Source organism: Besnoitia besnoiti, chromosome IV (genome assembly GCF_002563875.1).
Source record: "Besnoitia besnoiti strain Bb-Ger1 chromosome IV, whole genome shotgun sequence".
In the NCBI taxonomy this organism is placed as follows: Eukaryota; Apicomplexa; class Conoidasida; order Eucoccidiorida; family Sarcocystidae; genus Besnoitia; species Besnoitia besnoiti.
The window spans coordinates 4633644-4653187 of record NC_042359.1 but is presented as its reverse complement, the minus strand read 5'-3'; the positions used below and the strand labels follow the sequence as shown (position 1 = coordinate 4653187).

The following is a 19544-nucleotide window of genomic DNA, read 5'->3' as shown; positions in this document are numbered from 1 at the left end:
TGGCGCTACATCGTGAACTCGACGGAACTCTGCATTTGTGGCGAGAGGCCTAAACTCGATTGATGTGACACAAAAGGGCCTGTGCACCAGAAAAAACAAAACGCTAGGGCGAGCGTTCCTCTCCTAGACTGCCAAGATCGGAGGGCTAACGGGGCAGAGACTGGAAACCTGAGCCAGCCACACGCAGGTCTGCTAGAGCACCTGGCGATTGCTCCTGTCGGAAGCAGCTCCGCGATAGCCAAAGGCACAGGCAGACTTGTGCGCAGGTCGGTGCAGTAAGAGATTTCGAGATTGGCATCGATGAACGACGCCCGGCGCACACGGACGGTTGCAGACGCCCTTATGCGACACCGATCCCCGCAACGAAGCGAACAGCGGCCGGGACAGATTGAGTAGTTAGCGAAACAAACCCCCCCTCTAAGTATTCTGTGGGCTCGCACGCTTCCAAAACCAGTCGGTTGTTTGTGTCCAGACCCGCAGAGGCAAGAAAAGTGAGAAACCAGAAAAACGGCGCAGATCCAGGGAGGCGGAAAAGCGGAAAGGAGACAAAAACGGCGGCGCCTAGCGGAAAATACCGCCACGGGAAGATAGCACTAAAAACACGCACGCCGCTAGGCGGCAGCACAGCCTCGAAAGCTGCATAAAACGAGCTCACATTTTTTACAGGTCTTGTACGAAAAAAACTGTCTAGGCACTTCATTTCCCTTCTCTGTCTCTCTTCAGCACAGAAGAGGACAGAACCCAACGCGCGCCTCCATATCACCACACACGACAGAGCAGCAGTCACCAGTAGCATTCTTTCCGTTTCCTTCTCCCCAAGCAGGCGAGCTGGCGTCTGCAGGTACGTCTTGGAGTCGTGCAAGAGGGAGATTTAGTCCCTCTCTCGACGTTTCTCCTCGCGTTTGTGTCCCTGCACCTTCGCCTTCTTTGAAATTTCTTCTTCGGTTCGCTTCAAGCGTCTGTCTGGTCTCCGCCATCCGCTGATCCCTCCTTCGCCTCTGCTCTCTCTTCTTGGGGGCCGTCACCGGCCAAGGGTCTCTCGCTACCGATGCAGCGAGAGTCTCACTTGTCTCTGAAACTCGGCGGGGTTGGAGCGCAGCAGCGCCGCGGCTTCCTGGTTGAGCGGGTCGCTCGGATTCGGTTCCTGCGCGTTCACGCAGACGCTAAAGACCGCCACGACGGGTGGCGCGCACGCATATCCATTTCCATATCTGTGTATCAGCATGCAAGTGATCTGGAAGACGCGCGCTCGCGCTGCCGCCCAAGAATCCGCCGACCGCGCCCGCAGCCGCCGGCAGCTGTCGTCGATCTGCCGGAGCACCCCGTTCGCGGGAGTGCAACTGACTTCAAACTGAAACATCTAGACGACTTGCAGTCTGCTCGCGGACGCTTGCCCATCTGCTGGGCGAACACGCACGCCATGCCCGACGTCTACTTATCACTAGACAGATCCGCGGCCGCGCACGCCCCCTTACCCACGCGTGTGTATACACACACATATTCGCATCTTTGCGTGTGCAGGTATGTGTGCGCATGCGTGTAAGGCCGGCTGTTGGCCTCTGTAGAGCAGCTGAACTCAAACGCCGCTTTCTGCTGCCGCGAAGGTGACGGGGAGCTCACCAGAAACAGGTGCAGCAGGCCGTACATGACAGAGGAGATGGAGAGGACCGGCTTCCAGTCCTCTCGCAAGATGTTTAGACACACGTTTCCCTGTTGATCAATGTTGGGGTGAAAAATCTGAGAGACACACGGGACAGACGCACGCCGGGGTGAAACTGGCTGCGGCGCTCCTCCACCGCGAATGCAAGAAGGACCATGGGAACTCACGCACATTCGCATATCGCATGCCTCGCCCTGCAAAGGATTTCAACGCTAACAGACGCACCGACACCAATTTCACATGCCATCAGCAGTGCGAGCGGATGGAGCACGGGTTGCAGCCGAGGGCTGAGGAAAGAAAAAACTGGGCATAGACACGTGACGCCAACCCGAAACAGGGAGAGCGAGCGCACTATAGATATGCACTACTCTACCGGTCTGTAGACGGAGAAAGTGCCTGCGTCATCCGACTTAGATGAGCAAATATAAATGTATATATGTGTATATATATGTGTATAAATATGTATATATGTATATATATGATTCACTGCAACAAAGAAGTGCGCTTCGGTGAAGTCTGGTGCGAGTACACCCGGGGAGAAGAAGCCGTGAGTGCTTACCCTGTCGACGCACTTGACCTTGGGGGGGTCATGGGGGTAGTTGGGAGGAACGGAAATCACAAAGAGGAACTTTCCGCCTTTCCAGTAGCCGTCGTCGGGGGAGATCTTCAGTTGCATGTCGAGCAAACTCCCCGCACCGTGTGCGGCCGCCGGAATCGCGCCGCCGCTTCCTGAGCTTCCTCGCGCGCCCGTGGACGCAGAAGAAAACGTCAAGACGCACTGAACGGGGAGATCCAAGTCTTCCAACTCCTTCTGCAGGCGGATCTCCCCGGGGAACCGCCGTCGCTCCTGCGTGGGCGCCGACGCGAGGGTGCATGCGCCAGCGGCGCCGCTGCTGCCTGTGTCTCCGGACACAGGCTCAGCCGCAGGGACCTCTTGGGACGCAGCGTCAAGCTCGCGATTCTCTCCGGAAGAAGATGGAGCAGGCGTGGCCTGTTTGGGCCGCCCGCGGCCGACGCCGTAGAGCTTTAGCATGGTCGGAGAGAGCTCGTGAGGCACGACGAACGGGGGAAGGGGGGGGGGGGGGGGGGTGTTTCGGCGGCAGAGGCAGAAGGCGGAAGCTTGACAAGTGATACAGAACCGCTGAGAGTGAAACCAAGGCACGCAGAGAACTGCAGGCGCCGGGAGATGGAATGACAGAGAGCTGAAGCTGGACGGCAAGCAGCTCTGAAGCAGATACCAACAACTATATTCGGGCGCCCTCGAAGAGAAAGCTAATTAACGAAGGCAGGTGATTAACCGGGAACGCAGAGGGGATGCAACTAGGTCGAAGAGTCGCGGAGAGAGCTGCTAGGAGGCGCTCTCTGGCTGCGGTCGGAAAGTGGAAGTCGAGGAGTGAAATGAGAATCTCCATGCGGTCACCACAGCGGACCTTGAGGCAGAGAATCGGCGAAACTCGAGCTGGCGAAAGAAGGGCAGCCACCGGAACGGAGAGGGAGCGTAGAAGCAGCAGGAAAGCGAAACACGCGGCGAATCAGAAAAGGACAAAAAGCCTCAGAAAAAAGGAGAACTGAGAAACCGGGAGGCGCGACAGTGTGAGGAAAAACGCGACAGAGGCCTTGCCGAAGGCAGAGAGACGAGTACGAAAAACCGACGCTGGGCGGCGGAGACCCCTCTGTGACATGACTGAGGATAAAGCGGCGCAGGAGCCTTCCAATTTGGGGAAAAGCTCGCGGGCGGCGAAGGAGAAGAGACAGCTCGTTCCAGGGCAAGGCCAGACGGCAGGAGCCGCCCTCACATTTCGCGACTCCAAGCGCGGAACGCGTAGGGAGGAGACATGCATCTGTTGCAAAGACGGCACTCAAATGGCATGCCGCTTGACATGGGTTCCTTCGCCGATTCGCGCGCGTCTGCTGTCGGTCGGAAACAGCGCGCACGTCTCATTATCTGCCACTTTGTTCGAAATGAAATGTCGTGGCTTTCGCGCAGAGACGATAACTCGAGGCGACACACATGCCGGCAGCGGACGGGGCCGTAGCAGTGTGTGCGCGGGCGTCAAGTTAGATACTCTTGAGTTCTGGCCTTCAAGTCGACAAACATGCGATTCCGCGAACTTAAACTATCGTGTAGATATTTTTTCGTGTAGAAGAGGAAGAGAAACTCATGCATGTAGATACGTACACCGCATTCTCCCCATCCACCGCCGCCCTGAACTTAGTTCCGTTGCCTCTACGTCACCTGTCCGCCGCTACAGCCGCCGGATCGTACGGTCCATTTCTTCCAGTTTGTTTCCTTCTCTGAACCACATGCACTGAGTTTGCTGGATCTCCACTCGTGTCTTTCACTCGTTTCGGGTCCGGTGTTGCCGTAAACTGGGGACTTGAACGCATTGGGGGAAACGGACGCAGGGACGACACGCCCTTTTTTCTAGTCGAATCCCGTCGAGTTCTCTTTCTTCACGTCGCCTGTAGCGGGTTCCCGCTGCACAATAGAAGTGTAATTGGAATCGGTTATTGAAGGGACATCATATTCTCGCGGGTACATTCTCCGTTTGTGGCGTACCACCGTGCCTGCCTTTGGTGCGCGAGGCGCTGTTAAAACTAGCAGGCACGAGATAATGTGCGCGTACATCCTCGCATGTTCCCCTGCCCTCCCTCGTCAGCTTCACCGCCCTGCCGCCATTAGACACATCATGTGAAGTCAGTGGAAGAGAACCTAGGTGACCCTGACAATCTCGATGTCCCGTTTGTTTAGGGCCCCGTGGCGCTCCGGGTGGCATCCCGAGCGGAAGATGCAAGACAGGGTGCGTAGAAGCATCAGCCAGAAACAGGGATGCAAAATAGTAGAGGTTGAAACAGGAATACGGTGCATTCGATATTGGACGTGGCTTTGACATGTTTGGTCTCACGAATAGGGTCTGGGAGCAGTTCGCTTCTCGTGCTTTGCGCCGTAGTGGCCTGTAACATATCCGGCATGAAGCAATTTCTAGAGAAACTGGTACGACGAATTTCTCGCCAAAACGTTCTTCAAAGAACTCCTGAATGTGTATCGGGTGAGGCGCTGTCTGGAGGGCAGGGAGAGGGGCACCTCCGCTGCACACACACGCATACAATCTGTCGATGCGTTCACCCGCGCGGATGTCGCTGAAGCCGCCCCGAAGCGAAGTGAAACTCAGTCTCCAGATAGGGCTGTAGGCTGCAGTCGAGACATCTGGAGTTCTCAGTGAGAAGTGTTTTTGCAGGGAAACCCCGCGGCCTCTCTGCGGGTCGCGGCAGGGGGAGTCCTCCGATGCCGTGCCCCGGCATCGGAAGTGCAGTTCGCTGAGAAAAGCTATTTCAAGTGGACGGGCATCCGTTGGATTTCGGCAGTACGAAGAAGCAGGGAGCCACAGTTGCTGCGGAGCACTCGTTCACGACCGAAGGAGTCAGGAGTTGACTTTTCTCAGATACACTCGTGCACCGCGGCGGCCGAGTACGTCAATGAAACTGGTGTGCGCGCACCATCGTATTCTTCAGTAAATATCTTCCCCGGGACAATGTTGGGAAAGCCAAGGACTGGCAATGCTGCTATGTATCGTGAGCTTCGACGGGGCAGCCGCTGCTCTGCTGCTAGCTAGCTTCGGTTGACTCGGTCAGAGCTGCATGGCAGAGGAAACTAGGGGGCGGCAATTAGACGGCGGGAAGGCGCGTCTGCAGCCGCATGGAGAGCAACTGCTGTCGCCTGTTGTTCTGTCTCGAGTCGTGAGAGACCGAACGACAGGTTCACGCGTGGAACCACGGAACGACTCATGCGCGTCGAATCAGGGATGCTCTCCAGTGGTTCCAATGCATACTTGTATGCGGAAGCGAAAGCGAAGGCGTGAGCATGAGCAAAAAGCGAAGGCGTGAGCATGAGCAAAAAGCGAAGGCGTGAGCATGAGCAACCAACAGTGTCCGCAGAAGGCGGACGCCGTGTCGGAAGATCCGAAAGCGCAGACGAGGATGCATACTCCCCTTTTGTCTCCCGTTTGGACGCATGCAAGGGAGTGTGTGGCAGGGAGTAGGATATATTCTAGGCATCTCAAGCAGCACTTCTAAAGGCCAGAGACCATATACGTTTCCTCGGCTCCAATCCACACGGGTCGCCCAGGGTATATCCGAACAGGTCCCTTTAGACACAGCTACCTGCTTGAAAACGCTAGAAATCTCTGTCGTTCCAGCTTCCTTTTTTCTGGCTCCTTCCGCGCCACAGTGTGCTTCTCACCAGGACCTAGGCTGCTACTGGCGCTGTCACATCTACAACGCTGGATATCTCCTCCTCCGACAGCGACCGCGCATGCACCCTAGCAGACGGAATAGCAAAGTCGTCCCGATTGCGAATCCAACGGGCGCCGCGAAACGCCGCCACTAAACGTTCTTTGTTGGCGCTTCTGTCTCAGATATCTGTACTGCGTTTCGTCTGGTGCAGCCGAGAGCTTTTCGCTTCCGTTTGTTTCATCTTCAGCAAGGCGGTTCCAGCCGAGGCGGCATGCGCAGAGAGGATCGCCGTCTTCGTGTGCTCTCTAACCTCACAGAGAGAAGAAAGTCTTCTTCACTTGTTCTTGCTCTTTTGTCGAGACCCTTTGAACCACTGGCCTTGACGAACCGTCCGTCCTGGGTTGTCTTCTCGCAGCTAGCTCCCTAGTCTCGAGTTACCGCGGGGAACCAGATCGCTCCTGGTGCGTTTCTCGTATGCTTTGTCCAGCAGCCGTCTGAGAGGGGACCGTCACTTTCTCCGATGCGAGGCTTCATCACAGCTCGTTTATGTCCGTCTATTTCTCTAGCGTGACACACAGAACGTACCTCTTTAAAGGCGTCGTGTTCAGTGCGTGGTGTGTAAGCCACTTTCCCTTTCGACTGCGCAGCTGCGGACTATCGCGGGTCTGCAGAGTCGCTGTTTACTTTGTGAGGCCCTGGTATCAAACACGTGTGCTTCTCCCCTTCATCGCCCCGCCTTCTTCATTTTCTGCTCTTCCGGCCTCCCTTCGCGTCCTCCCAGCTCCGCCACCATGGTGAGCAGCACCCCAGTCCGACGGGCACCATCAGACAGGCTTCTCTCATACTTCATCTTCTCAGCTGAAGCCAGAGGAAGGTGACTGTCGAAAACTTCTCTCTATTTCTTTGCATTGGCAGTCGTTTTGGTTGGAATATTCTCGGAAGTCTCTAGGTCGGCGCCGGCTCGACGGCACCTGCCCCCAAAGGGAGCGCCGCGTTGTTTTCTGCGTGCTTCATGCAGAAAGAAGACGCTCAAGTTCCTCTCTGTAAATTGTTTACGCTTGTGGACCGTGATGGGCCGCGCTAACTACGGGCACTGAAAATGTGTACCGTTCTGTTAATCTCACCGTCAGCTCTGACCGTTGGATCATGACTTTTGGACGCGTCGCCGGTCTGACGGCGCGTGCGATGTGTTCCCGCCTTTCTTGCAGAGTCACACAATTCTCCTTGTTCAGTTCTCCGACAGGAAGGACTCTCGCACCTACATCGACTACGAGTCCCTGCCGCTGGCGCTTGACGGTGTTTGCCAGCTGTACGAACAGGCGCTGAAGGCGACCAACCCGCAACTGAAAAACATCACTTACGATGTGAATGACTTGTTCTCGTACATTGACTCGCTTCGAGACATGTGCGCTCTCGTGTAAGTCTTTTCCTGTAGTTGAGAGACATCCGTGTCTCGTGGCTGCATCCTGACCGGTGCGCGCGACAACCAGACGAGGAGTGTAGGCGAACCGTGCGAGGGTACGGATCGAAGCGTCCCTCGCTGCGGCCTCTCGAAATTCATCGAAACGTGCGATGTGCTACATGGAGAAGTCGCTGCCATCGGCTTGTAAGGAGCTTTTTCTGTTTCGCGGATATGCCGTCACAGAGCCCTTCACTTGTCTCGCGCCAGGCGTTCAGGCGGGGGGGGGGGGAGGGGCGCAACGACGTGTTTAAATCGTAGGTGATATGCAGCCGCGGGGTCCCACTTGTATCTATATTCATATATGGCTGCGTAAGATATATATACATATATAGGTGCTGATAGGCGCAGAAGTACGAGACACGGCGGTGAGTGAACTGCAGAGGCTGATTCTGTCCGTGCTGCTCATGATGCCGTTTCCTTCTGCGCAGGCAGGACCGCCAGTCCAACTGCTACATTCCGCGCGACAAGCAGTGGATAAAGGACCAGGCCTTCAAGCACCTGAAGAAGCAGGCACACGTATAAGGAGTCGCAACACGCCTGCATCAGTCTGTTCACTCCAAAAAAACTGCCGGGCGAGCGACTTGCGCGTCGACAGAGGCTATCGTGAAGCGGAGCCACGGACATGGCCGTTTGGTCTACGTGTATATGCGTTTTGCACCTTACTCGAGTGAATAAGTGTATGCGAGATTTTCACATCGAAACCATCAAGGATGTGTGGGGGTGTTCCGGTTCGGGAAGACTCGCAAAAGAATCCCGTAACCGATGCTTTCGCAAGGTGCATGTGTGTGTTCGTTTTGCGGGTGCAAGTATCAAGTATTTTTCAAAGGAGAAGCAACGACACTCTCTCGTACGAGCAAAATGAAGAGCGCCAGGGGCCTCCTCGTTCCCCTTTTGGCTGAGAGCAGTGTGAAGGAAGGATGGGAGTGTTTGGCCTCTATGGACAAGTCCGGCCTGAGTTTCGGTCTGAGCTGCATGTTTGAGTTAGGAGGCGGATATTTCGAATAGTGTTTTCAAGACTATAACGGGAGAGGCGTTTCTCTGGGTTCCGGTGACAGAAGCATTTGTCAGTGCGTCGTCGCTTCGCGCCAACAAAAGACGTATCGATTTCGCTTATTACAGGGAGGGTATTTTCACAGGGTATTCTCATAGCAACACAAAAAAGCGGGACTCTGGAACCCTGGCGTCGTATCCCCGCGCCCTATAACCTCTGGCACGAACGTCACGCTTAGCGTAGTTCCGATGAGAGCACGATTTCGGGGTCAAGACCGAACGTGCAGGGTCGTTGAGCTTTCACAGCTTCACCTGTCAGGTAGCTTTCAGAGATCGGCGCGTGCAACCGCATCCTGTATCCACCTCGTGCGAGCTGATTCTGTCGACTTGAAGCAGGTACGCAACTGTCGAGTGGCTCGTCCGCGCCGTTTCTTGAAGCCACGCACCGATTTCAGCGGGCAGAAGAGTAACAAGGAACGACCGCGTGCCACGCCCGATGCAGCTGTGTACCCGTCGGGTCGTAGCACAGCAGGGAGAGGACAACCTCGACGCATTCTCCACCGCGTCACTTACGCCTGGCAGTGAATCAGCACGCCTTCGTGTCCACGCAGCAGCTGGAACAGACGCTGTGCGGAAGACAGTTCCGCTGTCCGCGGGTCTCCATTGTCTGCGGATCACACGGACGGTTTGCTGCTAGGAGGCTTTGCAGCATGATCCCACGATTGGGAGATTGATCTCTGGGCGATGTGACATGAGCGTCCGCTCGCGTCACCCCGAGCTAGAGCGTCCCGTGTCCGCCAGCCAAAAGCGCGTTTGCAAGACGGGGAAACCGTCGAAGCACAGACACGCCTGCCGTCGTCAATATAGGAGCGGTACTGAGATTCGCACACGCTCTTTATGTAGGAGGGACAGCGCTGCGTGCGAGGTCCCGTGATGTTACTTGCACGAAGAACTAGTGTGTTCTGTTCTGTTCTAAAGCTGTGCGGACAACGAAAGGCACAAGTCCTTCAGCGGGGACAGCGGACTCGAGAGAACGCTGTGGATGACCGAGCGGCTTTCTGTGTTGCTCAAGAACTCGCCTTCTATGAGACGCCAGAGTAAACTGCGAATTGCGACAGAAGACGCCGAGATTTCTGGTGCTTCCAGGCTGCGGTGTGCAGAGCAGAGACTGCAGAAGACGAGCTGTCTACATTACACACTCCAGCTCCACGCGTCTGACTGCAGCATGGGGAGGGTGGCGGGCTGCCAGGCTGCGGTTTGCAGAACAGAGACTGCGCAAGACGGGCTGTCTACATTACACACTCAGACTCCGTGCGTCAGACTGCAGGATTCGGGGGGGTGCGTGGCGGGCTGTGGATATTTCGACGCGAAATAAATCGTGGGGAAGATGGCATGTGATTCGCGCGAAGAATCCCAGCTGGTGCACTGTCGGTGTGGTCCCACGGAGAGGACTGCAGCAAAACTTTGTGCGAGCCGGCACTCCGACAGAAGAAGAGACCGTTTCATGCAGCCAGACGGGAAACGCTCCTCCCACTGCACTGAACGCCAGCTGGCTGGAGTAGTCGGACTCTTTGATTTCGGTATGCAAAGACACGTGTAGGAACACAGTGCGAGGTGGCAGTTGCCACAAACATAGTCGCGTGTTGTCTTGTGCCATCTGCAGTAGTACGTCGCGACAGTCTTTCTATTCAACACGAGCTGTGATCGACTTTTGTGTCTCTGCAGCTTGGCTGCGGGACCGCATCATGCACCCGAGATGTCAAGATCAGATCGCTTGCCTTTACACACAACGCGTTCGTCCCGAGTCTTGCGGCTGTGTTACAAACTGAGAAGAGCTTTCGTCACCTCACCTGCTGATTAAGTCTGAAGTCCATCGGAGGCCAGATAACACCTTTTTTCGCCTTGCGTTTTTTGGTCAGTTGAAAAGTCTCAAGGTAGGAAGTCGCGGTCAGCTGGCTCCTGTCGGGCCGTTCACATACGCGTTTTTCCAGCATACAGAAGGGGCGCATTTTTTCTGGCACCCTGCAACCGCGTGCAGCTTCCGGTTTCAGAGTGCTCTCTGCCTGGCGCATGCGTCCTCGTCGTTATTCACTTATTTTTATTGACCCTCTATGTGTATGCGCAAACTTTGCAAAGAGAGGCCGGGCCGCGTTAACGTCAGAGGCGAATTTTTCGGTATGCTCCTCTGTTTCTATCGCTCGTAGTAGACAAGACCTTTCCTCTTCTTTTCTTCCTATCCTACACTCAGAAGATAGGGCTGTCAATTCAAGCCATTGCGGTCCCTCCCACGTTAGTCTGAGATGTGACTGCGTCACAAGCCCGCGATGCAGGCGCGTGCTCTGCCAGGTCGAACACTTCCGTTTTTAGAAAGAGACAATGCCTCAACCTCTGCGTGCATGATTCGTTGTCTGCGATTACGGCCTGTCAACCAGACGTGCCGGCGACTCTGTCGTGTGTGTGCGGGGCTCCGCCTCTCGGTTTCAGCCGTGCCGCGAAAAACAACTGAGGTGTGACGGTTAGGGTGGCTGTCTCTCTCTATGTGTCGCGTTGACCCCTGTGATGCGCTCTGCATCGTGCACCGATGCCGGGAAGGCCACACTCGGAACGCATCCGGCCGCGTTACACGCCGCAGCCGACGCGGGTCCTCGTGTCGCCTTTTGTCAGGAAGACCGCCCCCCCCCCCCCTCGGCTGCCAGTGGATCAGCGGCTGCGTCCATTCCGACCAGCCGTTCATTCGTCTTCCCGCCGGTCCAAAGAGGGCAAGCAGTGACGCGCGGGCTGGCGCTCACTGCGCTGGTGTCTGTCGCGGTGCTGCTGGTCCTGGTGAAACTCTGCATGCACCGATGGGCGAGGCACGACGACGAGCAAGCTGCTCGGCGGAGACGACGACGGCGGCGGGAAATAAGGGAACGACACACTGGCAGAGAGGAATACGACGCCTTGGACCGGCTGAACCACGCAGCCCCCGAGGAAGTAGCCGGGCGCCAGCGCTGGCACAGCCGCTTCTCTCCAAGGGCGGCTCCACCGCCTTCGAGGCCCGGGCGAACGCACCTCCGCCCGGCCCTGAAGTCGCGGCGCGCCTCAGGACGGGCATCCCCCTACCGTTCTGGGCGCCAAGGGGTCCGATTCGCTGCAGAGTCACCTGGGCGGAGCCGGCGTTCGTCCATCGCGAGTCGTCCCAGGAGATTCGGCAGGAGCCGAAATCGGCACAGTTTCCGGCGGTCCGAAGCTTGGGAGGAGCGCGAAGACTCTAGGCAGCCAAACCTTCTAGGCGATTACACCCGATGGGCACGAAGGCGCAGAAAGAAACGACACGCCAAGAAGGGAAGGAAGAATGAACCAACTGAACGAGGTTTTCTTGACGGTGTGCTCTACCGTGTACTCATGATGAATGTATTCCCTCCTCTTGCTCGGTGAAGCGAAGGGGAGCACGCACCTGCTTCAAGCACAGGGCAGACAAGAGGACATACGTGCCCAACCCCTCTAAAGTCACTCGTGCAGGTGGGAGCAGCAGCCTCTGTTGTTCGCGGTCGCCTTTCCGTAGTCCAGATGTCGCTCGGCTGCAGGTGCTCGGGGTTTATGCTACCAGGAGCGGATGCTACGGTATTTTTCATGAAAAGAGCATTCGACTCTACGAGTGTGCCCCTACTCCTCCCTTCCCAGCCATGAACTCTGTTTCCTTCATCAATGCCACGTGATTTCTCAATCACGTGGCGTTGCCGCAGTCCATCGCAAGGATCCGACGGATCCTTGCGATGGATTGAGCCTGGGCGATTGCGGCCAGTTGGGCGGGAAACGTGCTCTGGCTTCTCCTCCTGCTCGTCTGCTACTCTGCCGTGTGGGCAAAGCGTGTGACCGAGAAATGCAGTCAACTTAGTGCCATAGATATCGGAAGAATGCAGCAGGTGCCACACACTAGATGGTCCACTATGGGCAGAAGATGCTGCTCCAGCAGCGGAGCCATACTGCGTCGAACTGGAGCATGTGCCAGTCTTGCTGTACACTCGGACTGTGACGCGTTTTTTGCAACGATCGGAGCACCAGCGGACAGAGCCTCGCAGCGGGGTATGCCGAGGAGACGCTGCCACCCATCACTGAACGAAGCGTTCCGCCTACACTCTGTGAGGCGTCAAACAGACTGACGAATCGGGCACGATGGTGTGCCAACGCTGTCGATGACGACGCCAGACAAAACGAACGTGGACAAAGGCCTCAAGAGGACAATGTCTGCTGGAAAGAGCAAAAGTGCACGCCACCAGATACACACTGTGTGTCCTATCAGAACAGCCGCGAGCCTCAAACTCGCCCAAAATCGCGGAACAAACTCGATTCCATGCTGTAGCTGGCTCTGCTGAACGCGCAGCCTCTCATGCTGGCTCTGCGCCGACTACTCCGTGCTCACACGACAGACCGGTCGTCTCAGTTATTCTTCCCTACACGGGTGTCGAATGCGCCGTTGCTCGCGCATCTTCAAAGATGGTAGCTGTTAGGAAGAGATCCAAGGCCGTTGACCGGGTGGCTGGATTTCTGTCTAGCAGAGCTTCAATCAGCTCCTTGATCTCTGCAGAGGGCTCACCGCGGCATCTTTCCCAGTCTAAGGCTCTAGTATTTGATTCTTCGGACGTGGACAGCGCGTAGAGGACTTCCAGTGCTCTCTTGACGTTGCGCGATGAAGTGCCCATGCCTGGGAACGGCGCACTGAAGCATACCATGTCCCAGGCCAACATGCCGATCTTCCACGCATCCATGCTCGGATGCGAAGCTACGTTCCCGGATGGCGCATCCCACATGCACTTCACCACTTCTGGTGGGGCCAGATCCGGGGTAGGCACCTTTCGGCACTCAATCATTTCACCAGCGCGCATCGCACTGTCGAAATCCGCCAGGTACAGCTGTCCCGCCTTGTCGACAAGGATATTCTCACGCTTAAGGTCATGGTGCACAAGACCCATCGCACCCAAGTAAGCTCCCAGCTGAATCACGCGCTTGAAACTATACTCGAAGAACCGCGATGAAGCTGTGTAAGACATCGCAACGAAGAGATCTGTCTCCATTCTCGGAAGGACCTGCACCAAGTTCATCAAAACGTAATGCCCGACCCGCGCAAGCCGAGACGCTTTTCCGCGAACCTGACCTATCGTCTGCGGAAGGACAATTCCATAGATGTGGAGTAAATCGCTAATCGTGATGCCAGACGGGAACTTGCTTAGTAAGATCCGGGAGTCCTGTACTGCAGAAAGAATAGCGGATTCCACATCCAACTCATCGTAAATACGTCTGACCATCGGGAATCGGAGGGCGACTTCTCCAGACTCGGGACTCTCCTCAGGTTCCTTCGATGCGGAAGCCAACGATCTGTCCAACATATGGCGCTGTACTGCAGCCGCGACTGTTTGCGCCATCTTGCGCGATCGAGCAGGAGCTAACCCAGGCCGAGGCCGCAGCAGCGGCGAGGGGATCACAGGAGTTGGAACGGGGATGGCGCTCGCCACGGCATTGAAACTGCCGACGCCGAGTGTCTTTTTCTTCAAGTAGCTCTGGGAGTTGCCATCGCCGAAACCCTCGCCTGGAATTGGGTCGATGGTCACCACGACGTTGTCGGGGATGGCATAGTCCAACAAACGACCTGGAGAATCCGCGGCAACGAGCGGACCGCCGGGAGGAGGCATCTGCGAAATGAACTGAGCCAGTAATAGCTTGCTCTCCCTGTCATCATCGGTCATCCACTTCCCATTGTAGCCGAGAGCAAGTGAGTGCAGGAGCTCTTCAACCGATTCCGAGGCTGGGGAGGAAGACGTGGACGGTGTTGCAGCTTCTGATAGGAACGAGATCGAGCTAGAATCGCTCGAGGACTCCCCCGCAAGCTTTTCGTCGACTCCAGCGCCACCGAAACGTCGCGCACCACCAGCGGTGAACGGCGCTTCCCAGTGGGGTCTCGTGAAGTGGGTCCACTGGAATGGCCTTTGATGGACCGGTGGATTTTGCGGTTCGTGAATCAGTGAGCCGCGAAAGAGGTGGCCCCAGACGTAGGAGACCTGGCCTACAGCGGCAGCTACAAAACCGAGAACGAAAAGACTGGTGGGAAAGGGCGGCGTCGGGAGAGAGGGAGCAAGACACTGATGGACAGGCATTGTGTCAACCCGCCGACAAGACACACGACGGCACAGCGTGCAGGGCAGTCAACTGGGACCAGAAAGAGGCATATCACTGCAGCCTGGGAGCTCTCGGAAGTATTCACAAGTCACCAGATACGGGCCTGGGCATTGCATGTAGGCAGATTACTGCGAACATACGAGGAATGCAGTCACGACGGCCGCCGATGTAGGCTCGCGATTGACGAACCGCAGACAGCGGGATACACCGGCTTCCCTCTACGAAACGTACTGCAGTCGAGTGCCGAAAAAAAAACATTGGAATATGCTCTGTACAAGACCCTCACACTTGTTTCAATACGAGGTATAAAAAAGGCACAAGACAAAGCCACTGAGAGCCCCCTCAGCTAGCGCGTAGCTTGCCATCCTAGCTTACGCGTCGCAAATCGCACGCACGGTCCACGTGTGCCTAGCTCAGGTCTTCGCCCGTGATCCGCGCTCCGACGGGCACACTTGTAAACCCTAAACTGGAGTTATCTCTTTATTGTTCCGTAGACAGGAAACCTGGAACAATTCTTCACACGGAGAAAGGGACGGACGGTTTAGGGGAGGAGCTTTTTAGGCGCTAGCAAAAGTCCATTCAGTAGCCTCTGCATTAACACCATCAAGCTAGTATCAGTGGACGATACGTTGTCATGGTTGGACAGTTAGCTGAACACGGCCCAGCATGGCTTGTTTAAAACATTGGGGGTCGAGTTTTAGATTCTGCTGGTTTCATAATACCGCTATGGAAGGCGCGGACGAGCGCGTAGCTTCGCGAGACAAACGACTCGCAACTCCAGCAGGCGGCTAGGCTCGCTGCACCGACGAGCCGCCAGAAGCGGCGAATAGCTTGTCGGCAGGCCTGCAGCCCTTGATACACCACAGCCTACGGCCTGGCAGTCATGGTGCGTGATGGAGTTGAGGAAAGTAGTGAGGGAATGGCAAGTAGCGACGATCTCACAGCTGCGCAATGCTCTTCCATCCGGTGGCTCGCTGCTCCACTGTACGAGATGGGCGGAGGGGTCCTCTACTGAGCGCCACCAGCTGCACGGAAGAAATCCTACACAGAGCAGTGGTCGCGCAAGGCGCCTGTGGAGGTCTTTCTTCAAGGACGCTTGCGCCCTGAGTGTTTGCCAAACGAGACGAGGGCTGGGGAACCATGGTGGCTTCGCATACCAGGACCTGACGGCCGATAAAGTGACCCTAGCAGCCCACATGAAACCAGTGACAAGCCTACTTGCGCGACGTGCAGTAAACAAACCGCCATCATCCACTGGGTCGCGCTCATGTGTCCCGCCTGTCAGTCTCGTGGGTTCCTCTACTCGCCCCCCCTGCAACGCTTCCGCCGAGTCTACCACGGAGCGCTCCCGTGCCGCCGAAAGTGAAGCGGGGTCTGCAGTTTTGTGTCGCCGGCAAATTTGCATGACTACGCAGCGAGCGCGGGTCGAGTGCCAGTTCTGGATAAGAGAGGGCTCAGGGAAGGAACAGCAAGGATTCGGGGGGGGTGGGAAACCCTGCATGGTTTTCCAGACACGTGACCCCAAACCAACACGCACCGTGGGCAGGGGTTCGCGCCAGACGTCCCCTCCGCCACCGGGCGAAAATCCTGTGGAGGCGTGTGAAGACGCGGCCCTGCGGGGCGCGCAGCGAGCATCGCTCACATTTTGGATGCTCTCCTCCGCAGAAAAACCCGGCATCGCCGACGGCGACCCCTGCGTCCGCGCCTCCGTGCGCATGCGCGAACGGAGGTACAGAAGAGACGTTCGCCCGCACATTTCGGACTCCCCCTTCTGCCAGACTCGTGCGTTTCCGCTTCACACACACGACGCCCACTGGCGCCTCACGCTCCCCCACCACTCACGCTCCCCGCCTTCCTTTTCTCGAGGTCGCTTCAACCGAGTCGTTTGTCCCCTCGCCTGACCACTCATTCCCGCAGCAGCGCGGACGGCTACCGTCGTCCCTTTCAGCGTCCGCTCCCCCTCGTCAAACCCCCGCAGACAGAAAACGCGATTCACTTTCTAACTCGGCCGGACAAAACGCCCAGGAGGTCAAACCGCGCGAAAGTCTCTCCATTCTTGATCTGCAGCGGCGGCGCGCTCTACTCGTAGCCCAGTAGCGCCAAGAAAAGCATGCCTATAATGACGCACCACTTCACCAGAGGGTAGTCGTTCAGGACGATCGTCACGAGACCCGCGTAAGGCAAGAAAGTCACCGTCTCCCCCATCACGTTCGTCCGGTTGAGCCACACTTGCTTCTCTGCACACACGAAAACCAAACACAGTCCACAGCGCCCTTAAACATCGAAGGCCGCGCGAGGCGCCACTGACAGATACAGAGAGGCAACCTGAGAGACAGACGGACAGAGAGGCAGACTGAGACAGAGAGACACAGAGAGGCAGGCTGACAGACCGACAGACAGACGCACATCCGAGAGGCGGCGCCGCGCCAGATCCAGACGAGTGGGTCTCTGCGCGCCCCAGACCTGAGGCGAGTCTCGCGTGGGACTTACCGGCGTAGAGGCCGCGATCGTCGACTGAGTTGTTGTCGCCCTTTGTCAGCATGTTCATGTCGCCGCTCTGCGTCTCGTGCAGCGAGAGAACGCGGTGAACAATGGGGATCTCACGGCCGTCAACCTGAACCGACACGCAGAAGACAGGGACGTGCGACGCGGAGATGGGCTGCAAGGCGCCACCCCGCCGTACACGCAGTCACACACAGATGTGCAGCTGCCGACACTACGGGCGTTTTCCCGAGGCACAGAGGAAGACTTGCACAGAGGCCCCACGGACAGAAGCATGCGTGCACTCCGCACGCACGAGCACATGCGTCCGTAGGTGCCGCTGGGAATGCACACCCCTCTCCTGAACTCCCCGCTCCTACCCCCCCTTCCCCCCGCCGCGGAGAAAATCAGAAGGCGGCCGCGTACCTTGAACACGACGATGTCGCCGACCTTGATATCAGGGCCGCGGTCCACCAGAAAGAGAATGTCGCCTCGCTTCAGTGCAGGCTCCATCGAGCCACTAAGCACCACAACGACCGGCGACGGTGAGTTCGACACCACGACGAGGACTTTCCACAGCATCAGCGCTGCGAAGACGCACAAGCCACCCCGCAAAAACAGCGACGAAGGCGGCGGAATCGCACATCCCAGAAGAGCAAAGGAGTGCGCCGCCATACACTTGCGCACAAGCGAGAGATGCACCAGCACAATCCCCTGCTTCCTCTGCGATTCCACATATTTATGTACATATGTGTATAGGTGATTTCATATATACATCGATATGTAAGCCCTGTGACTGGATGCCAGTGGCCTCGTCCTTCGCTCCCACCAAGCACGAGTTCATCCCGCAGCCTTCGGACACGCAAATACATCTCTGCACGCAGTTACGTCGCAGGTCACGCAGCCCGACCTTGGTTCGCTGCAGGGAAGCACTCACCGGTGAAGAGAACGCACAAAAGATTCACGACAGACAAAAGCGCCTCTCGCGGGCGTCTGTAGACGGTCCGCAGCTCATCAGCCAGAGTCTGGTAGACGGGCTGGATGAAGGAAGGAATGCCGAGGTTGTACTTTTTGGCGAAGGCCGCCATTTTGCCGTCTGTGTCCGCCGCCTCGACCTCCATCGGCAGCGAGGCGCCGCTCGCGAGTTTCGTCTGTCGCTTCTTCATTGTGGAGGAGGGGGAAGAAGACGTGCGTGGCTCCAGAACGGCGCAGCAGGTCGCACAAGACTCTGTGTGTCGAGTCAACACCGGAGAGACAGGAAGTTCACACTGAGGACGGCCTCGCAAAGGGCAAGCGAGCCGCCGACCGGGCGACGCGAGGCGAGAGACGCGGAGGCGGAACGAAGCGGGACGGTCAAACAGAAAAATCACGTGCCCTGAGAGTTTCCCGGTTGTCCGAAGGATGCGGCCGCAGAAACGGATGGGCGCGGAGAGAGGAGGAGGAGGAGTATGAGCGAAACCAAGAGAAAGAGGCGCACACCGCAAAGGCGGAAACGACAGACGGCGGACCGCGGGGGACAATCAAGCGAAAGACTGCGGAACGAAGGAGACTTGAACGCCACCGAAGAAGTCTAGAGCACACAAAGGAACGTAGGAGACGACTGCGCAGACGCGTTGTTCGGTCTGTTCTTTCCAAACCGAGCATACAGATGTTTGATGTATCCCTGCGCTGGCAACCGTGTGTGTACGCGTAGACCGAGGAGGAGGACGGCGGGGGAACGCTTTGCGGCACGGAGGCGCAGAAAGACGAAAAGAGCGAGCCTCGAAGTGTTCGTCAGTCGCCTTCGCCTCAGAAAAAAGCGAACACAGCGTTCTTTGACTCGGACACCGACCTCAAAAGCGCCGAGAGTCACTGGCTCGCGAGGCTGGGCGGCTCAGTCCGCGTCACACCCGTCGCACTCAGCGAAGAAACACAGAAGGTGCGCTCTCTTGCGGCGACGCAAGCTGCGTCGACGCAAAAAGAGAACGACAGCAAACAGCGTCTTCTCCTGTTCCAACTCTCACGGCCGCAGACCGGGAGGACGGGGCGCGAAAAACGCCGGACTCTGTCTTGACGCGCGGCAGAGCAAAAGACGCCGCAAACGCGAAAAACGTCCGTGGCTTTCTCACGAGAACCCGAGGGGACAGAGGGACAGACGCGGGACCACAGGAAGGGCCCAGTTTCCAGAGAAAAACAAAAAACACCGAAAAAAAGACTCCGCCTCTGCGACCGCTGGCGTCCGCGCCACATGATGGCGGCGGCGAAAGCCGCGGCAAGGCATGCACAAGGAGCAACGTACGCTGAAGTGCGCTTCAGCGTACGTTGCTCCCGCGCAGGCGAGTCGAGAAATCGACCCAGTCGCGAGTGGAAGGCGGCGCCCCTGCTCAAAAATAGAAGGTCCCATGTGCGAGAGATTGACAGCGCGGAGGGACGATTCGCGCAAAACTCGACTCGATTGTGTCGAGCGAAACTCTTCGTTCCCGTTTTTGAATTCCTCTCGCATGCCAGCGAGGAGACACGGCGAAGCGCGCCGAGATTTTCGTGGCATACGCACTCTCCGGAACTGCAGCGGCGCTTTCAGGCGTC

General features: G+C 57.1%; 5 protein-coding genes across 5 annotated transcripts; 2 read left to right on the top strand and 3 right to left on the bottom strand.

The window, feature by feature from the left end:
• Positions 1-1042: 1042 nt before the first annotated feature.
• BESB_057630 (RUB1 conjugating enzyme) lies at positions 1043-2693 on the bottom strand (the record flags this gene model as incomplete). Its single annotated transcript, XM_029364198.1, has 3 exons — positions 1043-1144; positions 1621-1737; positions 2220-2693. 3 exons carry the CDS (start codon positions 2691-2693, stop codon positions 1043-1045), a joined length of 693 nt encoding a protein of 230 aa, XP_029220121.1.
• A 3991-nt stretch (positions 2694-6684) lies between these two features.
• On the top strand, positions 6685-7877 carry BESB_057620 (putative rudimentary enhancer; the record flags this gene model as incomplete). The annotated part of the gene is made up of 3 exons (XM_029364197.1): positions 6685-6687; positions 7102-7310; positions 7784-7877. 3 exons carry the CDS (start codon positions 6685-6687, stop codon positions 7875-7877), a joined length of 306 nt encoding a protein of 101 aa, XP_029220120.1.
• A 3311-nt stretch (positions 7878-11188) lies between these two features.
• Positions 11189-11599, top strand: BESB_057610 (uncharacterized protein; the record flags this gene model as incomplete). Its single annotated transcript, XM_029364196.1, has 1 exon — positions 11189-11599. One exon carries the CDS (start codon positions 11189-11191, stop codon positions 11597-11599), a length of 411 nt encoding a protein of 136 aa, XP_029220119.1.
• A 1179-nt stretch (positions 11600-12778) lies between these two features.
• On the bottom strand, positions 12779-14476 carry BESB_057600 (rhoptry kinase family protein ROP20; the record flags this gene model as incomplete). Its single annotated transcript, XM_029364195.1, has 1 exon — positions 12779-14476. One exon carries the CDS (start codon positions 14474-14476, stop codon positions 12779-12781), a length of 1698 nt encoding a protein of 565 aa, XP_029220118.1.
• A 2101-nt stretch (positions 14477-16577) lies between these two features.
• BESB_057590 (signal peptidase) lies at positions 16578-18145 on the bottom strand (the record flags this gene model as incomplete). Its single annotated transcript, XM_029364194.1, has 4 exons — positions 16578-16735; positions 16989-17112; positions 17406-17566; positions 17917-18145. The coding sequence occupies 4 exons, from the start codon at positions 18143-18145 to the stop codon at positions 16578-16580; spliced, it is 672 nt and encodes a 223-aa protein (XP_029220117.1).
• Positions 18146-19544: the final 1399 nt, after the last annotated feature.